At 30.0% G+C, this 17,636-nt stretch overlaps 1 protein-coding gene and 1 long non-coding RNA gene across 2 annotated transcripts in view; one reads left to right on the forward strand and one right to left on the reverse strand.

Moving 5' to 3' along the window:
* The window catches only part of LOC142320255 (uncharacterized), a 521,142-nt gene that overhangs the window by 191,504 nt on the left and 312,002 nt on the right, over window positions 1-17,636 (reverse strand). The gene's annotated exons all lie outside the window — the stretch shown is intronic.
* The window catches only part of LOC142320254 (neuroligin-1-like), a 289,299-nt gene that overhangs the window by 155,525 nt on the left and 116,138 nt on the right, over window positions 1-17,636 (forward strand). Inside the window, exon 4 of the mRNA XM_075357956.1 lies at window positions 1,259-1,438. Within this exon, the coding sequence (XP_075214071.1) occupies window positions 1,259-1,438 (180 nt within the window). The remainder of the gene's footprint in view (window positions 1-1,258; window positions 1,439-17,636) is intronic.

Below are 17,636 nucleotides of genomic sequence, written 5' to 3' on the forward strand. Positions count from 1 at the left end.
CAAAAACAATACCTTACAAAATTTCCACATAGAAACAAAAAATGACTTTGCAAATATTTTCCTTTTTATATTGAAAACAAATGTGCTGCCCAATTGGACGGTGTCCGGAAATCATAACCTGAAATAAACTGGTGTAATATTTAAAAAAAATAAGATTCCACAGGAAATTTACAATATTTTTAAAATTTCAAAACAGGGTTTGACAATAAATTGTATCATTTTACTTTTCAAATGAAAATATAGTGCAACGGTTAATCGTAAATATACATACGTACAAGTTAATAGATTAAAATTTGCATATATTTTGCAATTTAATCTACCCAGAAATATCCGTGGTGTCTTGTACAATGATAATGAAATTTTAAACCGGATGTTTCAATTTTTGCGTAGTGCTGGGTTAATACAAAAAATGTAATATTGTTGCGTATATTTTTTGTGCTTGAAGAGTTTTTAATAAGTTTTGTTTTTATTTTACTTTTAATTTTTGTGGTTCTGTGTTTGAGATTTTGTTATCCGAATAGGGAGCCTTTTACACTCCCTATCGGAATTTGTTAAATTTTATATAGTTTGTTTTATTATTTTTGCTTTTATGTTTTAAAGTCTGTGATGTTAGTTGTTAGATTTTAGTGATATTAGTTGTAAGTTTTTTATTATGTAATTTGTATTAGTTTTAAGTTTTATGTTAGAGCTTTTATGTTTTTTAGTTTTCTTTTTAGTCTTTTTGTATCTGAGAATGGGCCCATTAGACCCTTCTCGGACTTTGTTAAATTCTATTTACTTTTGGTATTATTTTAGATTTTATTTGTGATATTAGTTGTAAGTTTTATTTACCTTTAAGATTAGCTTAAATTTCTTTTATTTTTTTATAAAAAAATTCCGGGCGATGATTACGCGTAGGCGTTTTTCGCCCTCAAAAAACAAAGATCAAAATTATAATCTGTCGATTCTCCGTAGTTGACAAAATTAAAAGTATAAAATTATATTCTCATCATTTTAGTAAATAAAAAAAGTTATTATAGCTATTAATGGTACCGGCGAAGCTGTACTAGTTTTTGAATTAATAAATGTTCGTTTTAAAGCTGATGTTTCAAAAACATGAAGTAAAATCATTTACACTATGATTATCATAAAAAAGTAAATGTATTTCTGAACATATTAGTGAGCTGTATTGCAATTGCAAAAAAAAAAGAATACTGAGTAAAATATTTTTAAGAAACAATCAGTAAAAATAAAATACTGACGTTAATTATTTTTTCAGGTTTCTTGAAGCAGGACCAAGAAGAACAAAGTGCAGCACAAAGCGATGTAGAAGCAGCACTTCGTTGGATCAAGCACAACATAGGAGCTTTCGGTGGCGATCCAGGTCGCCTTACTGTCTTTGGTCATGGACAAGGAGCTACAATTGCAAATCTACTTCTTCTCTCACACAGTGCCAAAGGCAAGAAAATGTAAACATTTTAAAACCATACATAAAAAAATAAAAAATAAAAAACAAAACCAATTTTGAAAAACAAAAAACAACTTTTTATTTAAAAATCAACAAAATTTGTTGGAATAAAGCGAGTCGATTCAGGTAAATTTTATTAGTTTTATCATTACACAGATTTAAGGGAAGAGTTTTGAGTGAAAATATTTACAGAAGTAATAGCTATTATTTCAAAATGGATGCAATTATGCTCCGTATTTAGGTTAACTCGATGAATAAGTAGCTTTGATAATAAAGCCCTGAACTTCCTTTTTATATTAACAATAAAGATGATTTCAATAATAAAATCTAAACTGTTTCAAATAATCCGATTTATATCTTCTCAGTTGTAAAGAAAGGAAAGTCGGAAAGAAATCGGTTTTCTTTTATAATGAACTAAAAATCCTATTAATAACTAATTTATAAAACAACAAAACACAGGAAAATGAAAATGTAACTGAACTCTGTAAAATAGAATAACAGAAATACATTGCAATGATTTTGAAGCTAGTTTTTGTAAAATACAAAGAAGTTATTTCATACAGTTGTAAAACAATTTATCTAATTTATTATAATATTGCCGGAATAATATGGCCTTTTTCCACGTAAAAGATTTTACCATGATAGTTAAAATTCCGTAAAACCTTTTCTAAAATATTAGTTATGAATTTTATAGGGTAAAATGTTCTGAATTATTATTATATTTTCAAATGATGCCCCATAAATCGTAGCATTGTCTTTAATGAATCCTCAGTAAGTATCAGAAAATAAATAGTTTTCTAGATTTCTCTAATGCAATGTGTAAGCTCATTCTATATTTAATACTATTTTTTCGTTTGAAAAATATTTAAAATTTATCCCTTGAACTTAACGGTCAAGTTTAATTACAAAACTAAATTTTCTAAAAAGAACTTTTTTAAATTTGGGCATTTTTTTACCTTTGTTCACTAAATGATTTTTTAAGAATAACTTCATAGTATAAAATATGTGAAAACGTTTTACTAAAAGTGAAGTAGAATCCTATTTTCACTAATTGATGGGAATAAAAAAAATAATACCCTTTTAAGTATTTCTAATTTTATTATCCTAGGCTTCTTTTATTATAATAAAAACTCAATGAATTATTAAAAATACTAATTCCAAAAAATGACGACTTGAAGACCACTTATTTGATGAATATTTTCAACAAAAGTTTCTAAAATTTCAATGGATTTATTTATGTCTTATAAGTGCTTTTAAGTGCATTATTAGTAAATAAATGTTTTTTAACCGGTTTTTCAATAAGAAGGCACAAATGTTCATGTAAATATGTTGTATTAAGATGTAATGAGGAATCCTAACCTGTGTTAGCCATTTTTCTATGATACGGAACAAAAATATAAAAAAGTGATAACAAGAGAAAATGAATTTCCCATTTTAAATGAAAAATATATCAAAAAAGAAACTACGGGGAATCCCGTAGAGCTGGTATAAAATTTTAGACTTATAAACTAGCTAACTGGCTTATAATCTTTGAATTACATAAATCAGAATTTTCTTTTAGTGGTCGTTAAAAAAAAATTATGTAACTTTTACTGGTCAACAACCTACCGAGATATTTTATAAAAAAATGTGGTGGGGAAGAGTGTGTGAGTGTACGAATGTTAGTCTATATTTAATAAAAAAGCAATTACTTTATACCGATTTTCATTAATTTTGTAATGAAAATTCAATGTAGAAACAAGTTAAGGGATTTTTGGTAAGGAACATTTTTGGTAAAATTTTTAAAACTACAATTAAAATATTAATTATTGAAATACGAATATTATTATTTTTAATTAATATTTTCTTGCAATAAATAACAAAGAGCGGTTGCGCTCATTTTCTGAAACTAGTTACATTCGGATTAGATTTTTTATAGAATGGCCAATAAAACTGCCCGAAACTTACTTCCGTAAATTACAGAACAGCAAATATTATTCGGCCACTGCTTATTTGTACTTTTTGTAAATTAATTTTCCTTTAGCTCAAATATGTTTTGCGCAAAATCATTAAGTTTATTCAATTTTTTCTTTTATTTTCTTGTTCTTTTAGCAAAATTTCTTTTTGCAAGTGACTGAAATCATTTCATCTAATTTTTTCCAATGATTCTTGTTTGGAACATGCATATTAGAAACGTATAACAAAAAAAATTAAAATCGCTTTAAACGTTTTCTTGGAAAATAGTAAAAAATGTTTTGTTAATTTTATACATTTTTTTATGATTAACGGCCATACATGATTATAATAAACTCTTTCTTATTTCAACATATTAATGTAACATGCTTTAGAGCAAATTATTAATATTTCTAGTTTTTCAAGCAACGTAATAATAATAATATGTATTGTAACCGAAACTTTTATTAGAATTACAATAAATATCCATACACTGTAAATATATAATATACACATAGTTATATTTTAACGAAAAACGAATACCTTCAATTTTTATAAAACTATAATGAGAGAGGGTAATTTGTTATTCTAACAAGAGGAAAACTTTTTATCAGTTCTTTTATTATTAAGCTTAGGCTAAATGTAAATTAAACTGTCAGTGAGATTAGTTGTTGAATTACAAATTATTGATCATTTTTGCAGAAAATTACTTTTATGATAAAGTACGGTGAGACGATTTCAAGGTTTGCCAAGCTTGTTATCAGGAAAATACATTATTGATCATAAAATTATAGCAACTACGTATTTGGAAAAAGACGAGCATTAATAACAAAAGAATCGCCAAGCTAAAGCTTTATTTTTCTTATTTATAATAATTATTTCGTCAACTTATTCCATAAATAATTATATTTTATAGAATTATATAAATACTATCGCATATATTAGAGTTATTTTATAGAATTATATTTCATTTAATTATATTATTAATATTTAGTATTTTATTTTTACATTGTAATTTTTTCTGTCGAAGTCTATTTATCACGAGTTTACATAAATAGTTATTACAATTTCTACACCAGTTTAATACTTTAACAGTAGATATTAAAGAAATATAGATAATATTTTAGACTATCAAAAATATAATAATATAACCTTGTATAAGGTCTAATGTAATCGATTTACTACTTATAACACATTGTAATGAATAATTAATTTGTCATTTATTATTATTACTCATACATTTATATCAGTAAAAAATATAATGATAAGATAAAAATCGATTTATCTTTATTTAAATACAATCAATTTTGTTTCCTTTTTAATACCATCGATTACATGATATTTTTACATGTCATAGAAAATTAAATCATTGTAGCATATTATTTTAATTTGAGTTTGATAGTCCAGCCAAGCATCAATCAATATGCATAATGAAATTAAATAAAATTTCATAGATGAAAACATGTAAATTTTATCGTTAAGTTCAAGTAAATAATTTATGTATTTAAATATTCCAGTCCTTAATCACACCGAGTAATTCAAAAGTGAGGATAAACCGGATTATATTTACCGTTTAATTTTCTGCGCCATAGGGTTGTATCAAAGGTTCTTATCCTTCCAAGAAAATGCAGGAGTACATAGTTTTTCTTCCAATCTCTAGAAATTAAACTTTCAAGATTAGTTCATTACAGAATATACACGAATTTTAATGTGTTAACGTATAATCTTTTATGCAATACTTTCATCTAGTAAAATTATATCTCAATTTCCAGAATAACTATGAAAAGTAATTGCCCCTATTATCTATAGGCGCATTTAAGAAATCATTGATTTGCCTGGTATATTTGATTTCCTAATCCAACTGTAGATAGATCGTCCGTTTGTCATAATTTGTTCCTTTCCTTTACCTTTAATTTTTTTATTTACACGTTTTTTTGGTATGTCTTGCTGACTATATGCTATGGAAAAAAGGACCTGCCAAATCAGTGCATTTTTTATCTTCTTGAATTAATTTATCCATGATATACGAGGTGCGACAATAAAGTAATGAGACTGATGTGAAAAAAAATGTTGCTTACCGTTTTAGTCATGTTTAGTGTTGTCTCCTTCAAAGTAGTTCCACTCTGATTGCACACACTTATTCCAGCGCTTCTGCCATTGATGGTAACATTTCTGGAACTCATCTTCTGTAATATCCTCCAAGACCCTCGTCACAGCTTTTTGGACATCTTGTGTTGTTTGAAAATAGTGTCCCTTGACCGCCATTTTGACTCTTGGAAATAGAAAAAAAGTGGCACGGAGCGATATCTGGTGAATAAGGTGGCTGTGGTAGTACTGAAATTTGTTTTGAGGTCAAAAATTGCTGTACTGACAGAGCAGTATGGGATGGCGCATTATCGTGATCCAGAATCCAATTATCAGCAATGTTGGCACGGACACGAAGAACTCGTTTACGAAGTCTTTCTAAAATTTCTTTGTAGAAATATTGGTTAACTGTTTGTCCAGGAGGCACCCACTCTTTATGACAATTCCCTTCGAATCGAAGAAGTACACAAGCATACATTTCACTTTTGACTTTGACATGCGAGCTTTTTTTGGTCTGGGTGATCCCTTTGAGTACCATTGCGAATCTTGGCGTTTTGTCTCTGGATCGTATTGAAAAAACCAACCTTCATCACCAGTGATAACACGGCTCAACAAATCTGGATTGATTTCCGTTTGCTCTAACAGATCGGCTGCCATATTTTTCCGTGTTTCTCGCTGTTGTTGTGTGAGATTTTTGGGGACCATTTTTGCACAAATCTTTCTTATACCAAGATCTTCAGTTAATATTAGACTAACCGTTTCTCGATTGATGTTGAGTTCTTCTGCAATCATTTTCACGGATAATCTTCGATCAGATCGTACGATTTCACGCACCCTGGTCAAGTTGACATCTGTCCGTGAGGTTGATGGTCGTCCACTGCGGTCTTCATTTTCAACATTCATTCTGCCTTCACTAAAAATTTTATACAACTGAAAAACTTGAGCTCTTGACATAACCTTCTCTCCAAAAGCCTTCTGAAGCTTACCATAAGTTGTCGCGTTTTCACCCAAAAAGAAATGGTATACCGTTGCGCAATATTTTGCGGTTTCATTTCTGTGACGAGAGACACAAATACGTGTTCACTTATTACAGCACAACTCACGACTGACCAGTTCCATCAATGTGCCGCTTGGACTAGAAGTACCTTATAGACTAAGTTCAAAGATGGTGTGCCTACGCAAGCTGCAGGGTTGCCACATCTTGCAAAGAAAAATCAGTCTCATTACTTTATTGTCGCACCTATGGTATGAAATGGTAATATGGTAAGTGTGGCTCTTCTAATTGGAATATTCATGAACACAATATTCTCCTTCTAATAATGGCTCTCTAGAAAGTCAAATTTGGCTTACCAATTAAGGCGTACCTCCTGCAGTTTATCTAATAATTTTCCCCTTGGAAAAAAATCAGGACTAGAAATTAAAATTGATTTTTTCATTTTCTTATTAAACGATGTGAAATAACAGGAAGAAGGAATTCAAGATCTTCGATGTCATATTTTAGGTAATAAGATTTTTTGAGGATTGAAATAAGGTATCTGCGTTCCACTACTTTTCTCAACTTATAATGTATACATTTCACTTCCATAATTGACATATAAATTTAACAGTAAGTTTGACCCTTGAGACGGCCTAAAAAATTGTTTTTCAATTTGTTTGTGTACTATAATAAATTGCCTTTTATCATAAAATACCATGAAATATCTACAGAATAATTATTGTTAAATTCTATCTAAGACAAGTTAAGATTAGCTAAAATAAATTGATTGGTGATTAATAAGGGAAAATCCTTATTTATGAAGTCGAATTGGTATTACATTGCCCCTACACAGCAATTAGTATTAGTACAAGAAGTACTTACATTAAATAGGTACACAATTGCATACATATTACGTCATGTGCAAAACAGTTACATTATATTCCTGGACTTCAGTATTAAAATAACTGAATGAAATCTTGGAAAAGACTGCATATTTAAAGAATAATACTGCTTTTAATAACAACTACCACTCTCCAAAAACCGAAATAAAAATCACTTAAAAATATCTAGTTTTTTTAATAACAAATATATGTAAAATAAAAAATATATTCTATTACAGGATGCTGGACATGGACTAGGCATTACTTTAATTTACTTTAATATATTTTTTATATTTATTCAAAAACGATTTCACTAGTGGATTTGTTATTAAGTTTTGATATTTATTATCTTTTACTTAATATTATAATATTACATACACGTTTTTCATTTTGTTTAATCTATTCTAGTTACTTGAATACTTTTGGAAAATTTAATTAAAAATCTCAGTGACATAACTAAAATAGAGCGTAAGATAATTTTCTTAATTTATGAATTTAATATTCAACATTTACATTTTTTTCATGTATATATAATATTTTTATCTTTTTATACGAACATTAACGTAAAAGGCTTGAAACTCATTCCGCAAGCAGACTGCTCAATTTGTTCACTGGACCATTAATTTACAACAGGCGGCAAACAAAATGGAGGTGTCGGGTAGTCTGAAATATCGCTCCTTTGTAGTTAATGCCACTTCATTTATTTATTGCACGCCACAAACCACAAACATTTTTACACAAATTATACGTAAATCTAGAAAAAGTAAACAAATATTTAAGTTATCTATATGACGTTCTTATTAATAAAATATGAAGAATTAGTTTTAGTGGAATTATTCTGGATTTTAATTTTATCCTGGAAGTAAAAAAAAAAAAAATGAACCTTATAATAATATTTTAAGAAATACATAAAACACCAGTTAAAGAAACATTTATCGTCCAGTTTAGAAATATTATTGGTTACAAAAAGAAAAGAATTCAACTGACCTATTTCATATTCTTTTGACATAAAATTGCTAGTTTAGTGTTAAATCGTTAACATGTTCATACTACTGGGTGGTTCAAGTAACCACCCAACACTCATGTCCCAAGAGTACCGGGGATATATCAGACCAATCCAGCAGAGCGCACGCATACTGGACCTAGGTTTCAAACAACTGGGCCCACTCAGATGTCCAGAGGAGATCGTTTGAGACTCACTAAGTAGAGTCATCCACTCTTCGGCACGATAATTCATCCACCTTGGATTACGATTTCGTTCGTAAGGTGTCGGAACCCAACCGAGTGTAGTGTAAGAAGAGACTGTGAAAGATGTTGCTGTGTTGTAGTGCAAGTTTATGTTATAATTTGTGTAGTATTTGTGGTACGGTGTATGTGTATGGTCAAATAGGTTCAGCAGCTCAGTATGTATGGCAAAGAAAAGCTGCATAGATTACGGCCGAAGAGACGCCAAACTCCAAACTTCTAAAGAGTAAGACCCTCCCATCGTGGTTGAGTTCCCGATTAAATCCCGTAAGATTCCCCGTGTGTCAATCCCAATAAATATTCCTTCAGTGGTTGTTGGTCTGCTTGAAAAACCACAAACAAAAGAGGCATAAGAGACTTTGATTGGCTCTGTCTTCTGAATTATTATTTAATGGTGAAGAAACAATAAACGCTACAGAGGGGGTGAAATAATTCTGTTTAACGTTTCTTGTAGTGAAATACAGTGAGGAAGATAAATCGTTTGGTAAGGTTTCTCCCTTCTTGATAAATAAGTGCGTTTTATCAGGTTGTGGTTCTCCAAAACCTGTTAAAGCTAAGGAGTGGCATCCTGTTGTTGAAGTAAATAGTGAAGAACAATGGCGGAAAATTCTAGCCCTTAAATATATACGGAAAGATGGAGTGGTAGTGGAACCACATAAGACATCTTTTCATCTTTTGCCATGACATAACTGATGTAGATTTATCTAAAACTACAAAAGAGCTGTCATCCCAGTCGGTCACGACAGTACACAGAATTATGAGATAAGAGAATGGTATTGATGTGCTGATATCATTGTTAGTTCTAACGCAATCAAGTCCGACCGTTCCTGACAGAATAAAACTAAGTTAGTTTTCCAAACCAAAAATTAAAAACCTGATAGTATTTAATCAGTAATTTATGAATATTATCCATTGGAACTTAAGAGGATTTTGGTACAGCATTAAAGATGCTTGAGTGTTCATGCACATACAAGAACCTTTAATAATGCGCTTCCAAGAAACACTCCTTTTCCTTACAGATACACTCAACGGCTATTTCTCTTAGAGATACGACTGTATCCTTGGAAGTCGAGAAATTAGTGGGGTTGGTTATTATCTTCATTCAGGACGGCGAATAAGCTACAAGCATACCACTAGCGAGCTACCCTCACCCCTGTAGTAGCCATAAAAATCTGTCTCTTTCAAATTGCATAACTGCAATATATCTTTCACCGCACTCTGAGTTTGATGCACTAGATATACAAATTCTTGTCCAAATTCCAGCTTCGTGATTAATAGTAGAAGACTTCAATGACCACCATATTTCATGGGGCTCATCAAACTGTTCCCCTCGAAAAATTAAACAAAGAGAGTTAGAAAAAAGTTGAACCTCTGTTTGTTGAATGATAAATCATACACCTTTATATCGTCATCGTCTGGTACTTTGTTTAATATCAACCTCTTCTTACAGTCATCGAGTATACTCTCTCGTTTTAAATGGTCTGTCTGTAACAAATTCTATGGCAGTGATCATAAGTCAATTATTACTACCTTTGGTTTCGACTGATTGGTGAACAAAGGAACACGGATTGGGACTGTTAAACGAGCAAATAGGGACGATTACCACAAAGACTTCCCATCACAGTATGATGATAGTGCTGACCCACATAATCAACATACTTCTTATATCTCACTACTACTCAAGAATGCTAGCAGAAATATTCCACATATATCAGGAAATCCAAGACGTCTCTCCATTCACTGGTGGAATGATTGCCAAAAACAAATTAGGAAACGACGGTAGGCACTGAGTAAATTTAGATACAGACCTACTAATGAACATCTGATTTTTTATCGTATGGCGAGAGCGATATGTTGTCAGGTATTCATAGACGCTAGGAGAGTCATGGAGGAATAACATATTTACCACCTTAGCATTACTCCCCACCTGCTGTGAGGAATATGTTTCATGCAATCTGCCGATTACAATCTATTCTCTGACTTATTCACGAAGGAGAACTTCTTAGCACTGTTAAAAGTAGTGAGTTAACAGTTAAAAGTAGTAGTGAGTTTTCACATGCATTAAAAAATTCACGTGATACCTCCCTAAACCTAACAAAATTCCTGTCAGTATGCCCTGAAATCTTCCTAATTCAGCATTACGATACCTTCTGTGAATTTATAAATTTTTTTGTTCTGCGCGCAATTTTTCCCAACCGGAAGCGATTGTCGTAACAGTGCTTAAACCTGGTAAAGACAATGCATGCTCCTCAGCCTACCGCTTTATCTCCTTGAACAACATTTTGTGCCAAGTGATGGAAAGAATGGTGAACCGCAGGCTTATTTGGTATTCAGAGAAACATCCCGTTATATTTGTAGTTTATAGTTATAGTTTCCACCAAAACCGATCTTCCATCGACCATCTGGTATTACTGAAGACGGCTATCCAAAACGCTTTTCTGTTCCGCCAGCACCTCGTCGCTATTTTCTTTCACATCAGGAGGGAGAACGATACGGCCAGGCGAAATGGAATTTTAAACAGCCTTAAAGCCCATGACTCCCTTAGTGGGGAGTCATGGGCAATATGCTTGCGTTTATTAAATGCACTGGAAAGAAAATGCTTCTTTGCAGTGCTTGTTTTATTAAATGCTCTTAAGTAATAGAACTTTCCGTGTTCGTGTTAGAGATTTTATATCGAGTAACGTCACCTTAGAGGATGAAGTGCCACAAGGAAGTGTATTAAGTGCCGCCTTGTTTGCTATATTTATTATCAACAGTATTACTAACACTGTGCAGCCACCTGTTTCATGTTCTTTATTTGTTGATAATTTTGTTATGTATATCCTATCCCATTCAATAACCACAGCTGAGAAACTACTATAAAAAATTATTTATTGCCTTGAACCTTAGTGCAAGGTGACCGGCTTTACATTCTCACCTGACAAAACAAAATGTGTAGTCTTTTCGTGCCTAATGAGTAGCCTTTTCTCTTATTTCATAAGCCTCAATGAAGAGCCAATTGCTTTATCCTGACGATAGGTTTTTAGGTTTGATTTTTGATAGCCGTCTTATGTGATCAAACACACAAAACAGTTAAAAGCGAGATATTTAAACATTTTAGATTTGCTACAAGTCCTTTTAGAAACAAGAAGTGGGAAGTCGATCGATCATGTATGTTATGTTTATATTATTTTTTAGTTCGGTCCCGTTTGGATTATGGTTGCATCACCTATTATTTAGCGGGTCATTCCGTGCTAAAGATTCTGGATACTCTACATCACGCTTTTCGTCGTCTTGCTACAGTTGCCTTTAGATTAAGCCCTATCGAAAGCATATTTGTTGATTGTGGTAAGCCATCACTTTGGAATAGACGAGACAGACTGCTAGCTTCTTACTCTATCCTTCTTAAAGAACCACCGAATCACCCGCTTTTTAAAGCAATCCTCGCAAACCCTCTTTTACAAAAATATGAAGACCATTTCGTGATAGAACAATGAATGGGTGTTTGCGTACTCGACGTTTAATGTACCTTTTAATTGTTGACACATATTCCACTTTTTCAACGTATCCCTGTATCCTCCATGGAGATTCGATCCCATAAATCCTAAATATGACCTCACCATATATAATACAATGTATACAACTCCCATTATCTTTCAGTAAATATTTAACCGATTTCTCTCTAAGGCAAACACAGGCTCAGTAATGTACACAGATGGTTGAAACAGAATGTTCCCGTTGGATGTGTATTTATTGTTAATGGTAGAACTTACATGTTTGGCCTACCTAGTATAAGGGTCTACTCACTTACTCGAAATATCGTCACATCCTTATTTGTAATGACTCGTGTAGTGCACTCCAACTTTAGAAGATTTGTATTCTAGACATCTTATCGTGACCCAAATTTATAATGCAATCGCTGTGTTGAGCCATCACAATATACAAGTGAGCTTTTGCTGTACCTTAGCCATGTGGGAATTCAGAGCAAGGAACGTGCAAATTCTTCTGCTAAAATCGCATGTAGTCAAACGTCTGTCACCATTTGTATTGCTACTTTCGTTTTAATTAATTCAGTTAAACACAATCTTAGAGCAAAGTTGCAAGATGACTGAAATACGATAGTCGATAATAAACTGCAACTCATCAAAGATACTGTGCTGCCGTGGGATTCTTCATGCAGAAAAATTCGCTGAGATGAAGCGGTCGTACACCATTCTGTGTACTCTGTAACTGCTGCTTAACTGTTTTCCATATCCTTATGGATTACATACGTTATGCAGCCTTGCGTTGTAAATTTAAATTATCAGGAAATATTTACCGTATCCTGAGCAATGATAAAAATGTTTTAAACCGGATGTTGTTATTACTACGAAAACTCAATGCACTTAATAGAATTTAATATTGTTTTGCCATTTGAAACCAGCAATCAATTTTAATCCAAATTTTGTTTGCTTATTTGTATATACTGTTAAGGTTTGGTCAGAAAAGAGTTATCTGACCAAATTAGTTTGATAAAGAAATATTTTATTAATATAAAAATACTTTCGATGCTAAAATTTTAGTCTGATTTTTTGTTTTATATTTAACATAACATTGTAATCTTAAATATCTATACCGTATGAACGCGATTATCGTCTAATCAAAATATTGAAATCTTGTTAAGTATTAACTTCAACATTATTAATATTTAAAATTCAATATTAATATATTATTATTTCAATATTAAATAATTCTACAGCCTTTTACCTCAGAAATATTCATTTCTAAAAAAATTAGGCAGTCAGAATACTATAACATTTGGTACTAAATGTTCTTTCAATGTGTTAAATAAGATCCCCCCTAAAATTAACCCTAAAACATATAAATCGACTATTCTTTTACAAATACACTTACTGAGATACGATTGTTGAATGGAAAGAACATAGATGAAAACTCAGTATATCTTGCGATGGAAAAATTGAAGGAGATTAATCAGAGTAATAACGCTATCTTCCATTCCCCCTCTCAATAATACTAAGGAAGTTATATCTAACTTAAGAGCGGATTTCGTGTTCAAAAGACACTTTTCGTACATTTTTCTTTTTTCGATAAAAATTTTATTTATATGTTTTTCAAGATATATTTTGTAACATTTTAAATAAGATAATATTTATTTAAAAAAAAAAAAAAAAAAACATTTTACTAGCATACAGCAATTCTTGCTGACGTTTTCAGGAAATTTACATACGTGTTTTGTAATTACAGCACTTGATAACATTTCATGAAAGTTTCGTAAATTAATCTAATATTTTAAACAATATAATTTACCTTTAATCAACAATAATTAAATTCATAAACATAAAAATATTTCTTTCAAACGACTTATTTTCTCCCGAAAATAGAATAGTTCTTAATTAATATATTACACTACTGTTAACGTCGAAAGAATTCTATGACGTTCTCGTAAAAATCCACATGCACAGTAAGTTATCGCAATTGAAAGAACAGATTTAAACGCCTAATTCTCAAGTACATGTAAAAAATATAATTTCGTCGACATAAGCTAACTTATTTCTTCTCCTCAAAGTCCTACAACATCAAATGGTGTCGGCTTCATTCCTTCGAAAACTGTAACATTTTGAATTCCAGTTTGACTAATTACAAATTAAAAAATAAAGATAAGTGTTACGTATCCCAATCGTAAAAGTATATTATGAAATCCCTGAATAGAATCTACTTATTGTAACATTTAATAAACCTTTTGTAAAAATTTAAGAAACGATAAAAATTTGATTTGTTAGTTAAAATAATTGTTGGAAGATAGGGATATCATTTTTTTTTTTAAATTAAATATTTAATTAAGGGTTTGCGTTTCAGAAGGCTATTCTCATCGCAGTCTCGCATCCAAATTTCAATAAAAGGTTAAACTACGTTAGCATTGAGTATTTAATTATACTAAACTTAACAGTAACAGAGCAATGCGGAACGTTAATTAAACAAAACCTAAATTACTGGTATTTGAATTGCTTATTACAAGGGGATTTGTATTTCGTTCAACTGTCAATCCACGGTATTTGTATTTAATTAAAACAAAACATGTTAGAGATCTTCTGAAAAAATGTATATGGCCTTTCATAGCCTCGTATAAAAATTTACCTTTAATGATTTTAATTACTTTATTACTACAAACTGTTCAAATGCGATGTTTCCGCTTATAAAAATTAATTAGATCACCTTCAAGTGGTGAAATTCGTATTGCTAGACTAATGTTTTTTACTTTCTTCAGGTTAAACTACCTCGATTTAAAATAAGCATTTTTGTATTCTCAGAAGACCAGCTTTTGAGAATAGCAAATAGGTAAGCCTTCTTCAGACCAGGTGTCTTTTCCTCCACCAAATCCATGCTAAAAATAAAGACTATATCGGCTTCAAAATACTCAGGATATACCTAGAATGTACGATTTAACCTTATTGATCTCTAAGGGTAGAAGCAAATATTAGAGATAAGAGAAAAGGATGGTTAAATTTACTTACTGCGATTTTTAGCTAAAACTAAAGACATACCTGACAACCTGGCTGATTTTAAAAAAGTGGTTTCATGGTTTAAGTGTATAAATGTAACATAAAAGTTCTAATAACAATTTCATTCATGTTTTTACTATAATTTTGTTGCCTTTACTACTAGTATTTTTAATCAAACGTATAGGATCAGGACTCATCTCAAGTTATCACTCATTGAAAACAATATAAATTGGTCAATCATTCTTTGTTTTGTAATTCCATATATTACGGCTATGAAAAATAAAATTTAGTATGAAAATTTATTTTAAACATTTCAAAAAAACCCTCCAACCAAATTTTTTTTTATTCATCTCATTTTTCCAAAATACATTTAACTCTGCACATGTAGGCAACAAAAAATTATAGTAGTTATTAGTCATAAAGAGTATAACAATTAAACAATTACTTGTTTTTTTTTTTTTGCAAACTTTGATTACTTTTGCAATTTTTCTTTAACTGTTTTCGTTAAAGAACAAATGAAACACATTTTCGTAAAATTCAATTACCTTCAATGTAAAATATCCTTACAAAGGATTTTTACAATAAACTTAAATCTTTTAAAAACTAGAATCAATTTGATAATAAGTAAGCTTATTCACCAAATTTGTGTGTCTTAGTTTAAAACGATGCTGAAGTTAAAGGAAAAAAGATTTAAAAAAATTTTTACTCAAAAATTTAATTAGGAAATTAGTATTTTCGGAATTCTAATGTCTTGTGATGTTGAAAACTACAAAAATCAGGAGAAGGTAAATATTCTCCCGATGGAAATACTAATCAATTTTAATTGGCTGCTTAAAAACACAAGAAAATAAAAACGGTAGAATCATGAAATTAGAAATTAAAGATAATTTAATTCATTAAAAAAAAAAGAGAAAGCCTGGATCAATTCATGTAGACCACGCAATGGGAAGTGAAATAAAAGTTGAATTCTTTTAAATAACCGATATAAGTTCAAAACAAATTTCTACGTTTTTACAAACACGACAATCTAAATACTTAAATAATTTAACTTGAGATAAGTCTGGAATTATTCACTCTAATTTTATATTATTTATTATATATATATATATATATATATATATATATATATATATATATATATATATATATATATATATATAATAAAATTGTAATATTTAAATTATTTCCCGAAATCTTTTAATTGACACAATAGGAATATTTGTGAAACCTTTTTACTTAGAATAAATTTCACTAGTGTAAAAATTGTAACGCTAATTCTGCCATTCTTATTTTTAATAACAATAAAGTCTATAGACTTATAACAAATTAAATACGAAACTTAATTTATATTCGACTGTCTTATCCAGCTATAATGCAATTGTATTTCCAATTAAGGTTAAATAAAAGGGAAAACCCTGTATTTGTAAGTCTCTGTACTAAAATATTTCTTCTTTAACTATTTTATTTTTTTAAATATATTTTAAATTTAATATTCTACTGTGTTCTAATTCATACATTCTTTCTGAGACAGATAATGACAGAATAATCTTTAATGAAAAAAATTTATCTCTTCCATAAATGAGTATGATAACTTTTAGGGAAATTTTAATTAGTATGATTGTAAATTTTATTGATTTCATACTTTAGATAATTGTAAATTTGATTAGCGATTTATTTCCTCCTCTATTTACAGAAGTAATTAATAATGAAAATTTCACATTTTTCGGTGATCGTTTTTAATAATTTTATCCATATAATAATTTGAATGACTTTCTCAGGAATAATTCACTTATACAGATAAAATTAATGAATTGCTTTAATTTCGGAAAAAATTATATGAATGAATACTATCATATTTCAGTTAAGCAAATAAACACAACGAAAAATGACTTTCACAAGAATTACAGATTTCGTTCGTTCATTTACCCTGTTCGAAAAAGTAAATAGTTTATGGTCAGGTTATTTATAGCAAGTTATAGCAATTTATAGCAAGTTCAAGTATATATAATTATATCTTCAGTTTAACTATTCAGGTCGGTCAGATAACAAGTTGATGTCCTTTTAATTACTAACGGAATATTTTGTTCTTTCGTGAAGTGTTTACCAGTCTACTGCTATAAAATAAAGTTAAAGATAAGAATTTTTAAAGCGAACAACTGAAAATAAAGAAATCAGAAAAATACGTTAATGTATAAAAAACATTCGTGCTAGGTAGAAAGAAATTTAGAAATTGATCTAAGTCAATTAGTTAAGTAAATAAATGAACATGTAAAAGGTATTTTATAATATCGATTTTGTTCGATTAACTTATATTAAATTATCGTTTTATTTTTCCTCATTACTTTATAATTCATATGCTACTTCTTAGCTAATTAAAAATTTACAAAAATGATCACAATAAAAAACCACAACACCACAGAATATATTGATTTATTTTTATAAAGAATGAGATCGCTCATCCAAAAACTTTAATTCTTAACAGCTATACTGGCTAAGATCATAGCTGCCCTTTAAAAGCATTGTTGAATTCTATACCATTAACTTCATCGTTAGTGGATGGCTTACAACCGGAAGAGGAAGTTTTTAGTAAC

This window comes from Lycorma delicatula, chromosome 2 (genome assembly GCF_047948215.1).
Source record: "Lycorma delicatula isolate Av1 chromosome 2, ASM4794821v1, whole genome shotgun sequence".
Lineage (NCBI taxonomy): Eukaryota > Metazoa > Arthropoda > Insecta > Hemiptera > Fulgoridae > Lycorma > Lycorma delicatula.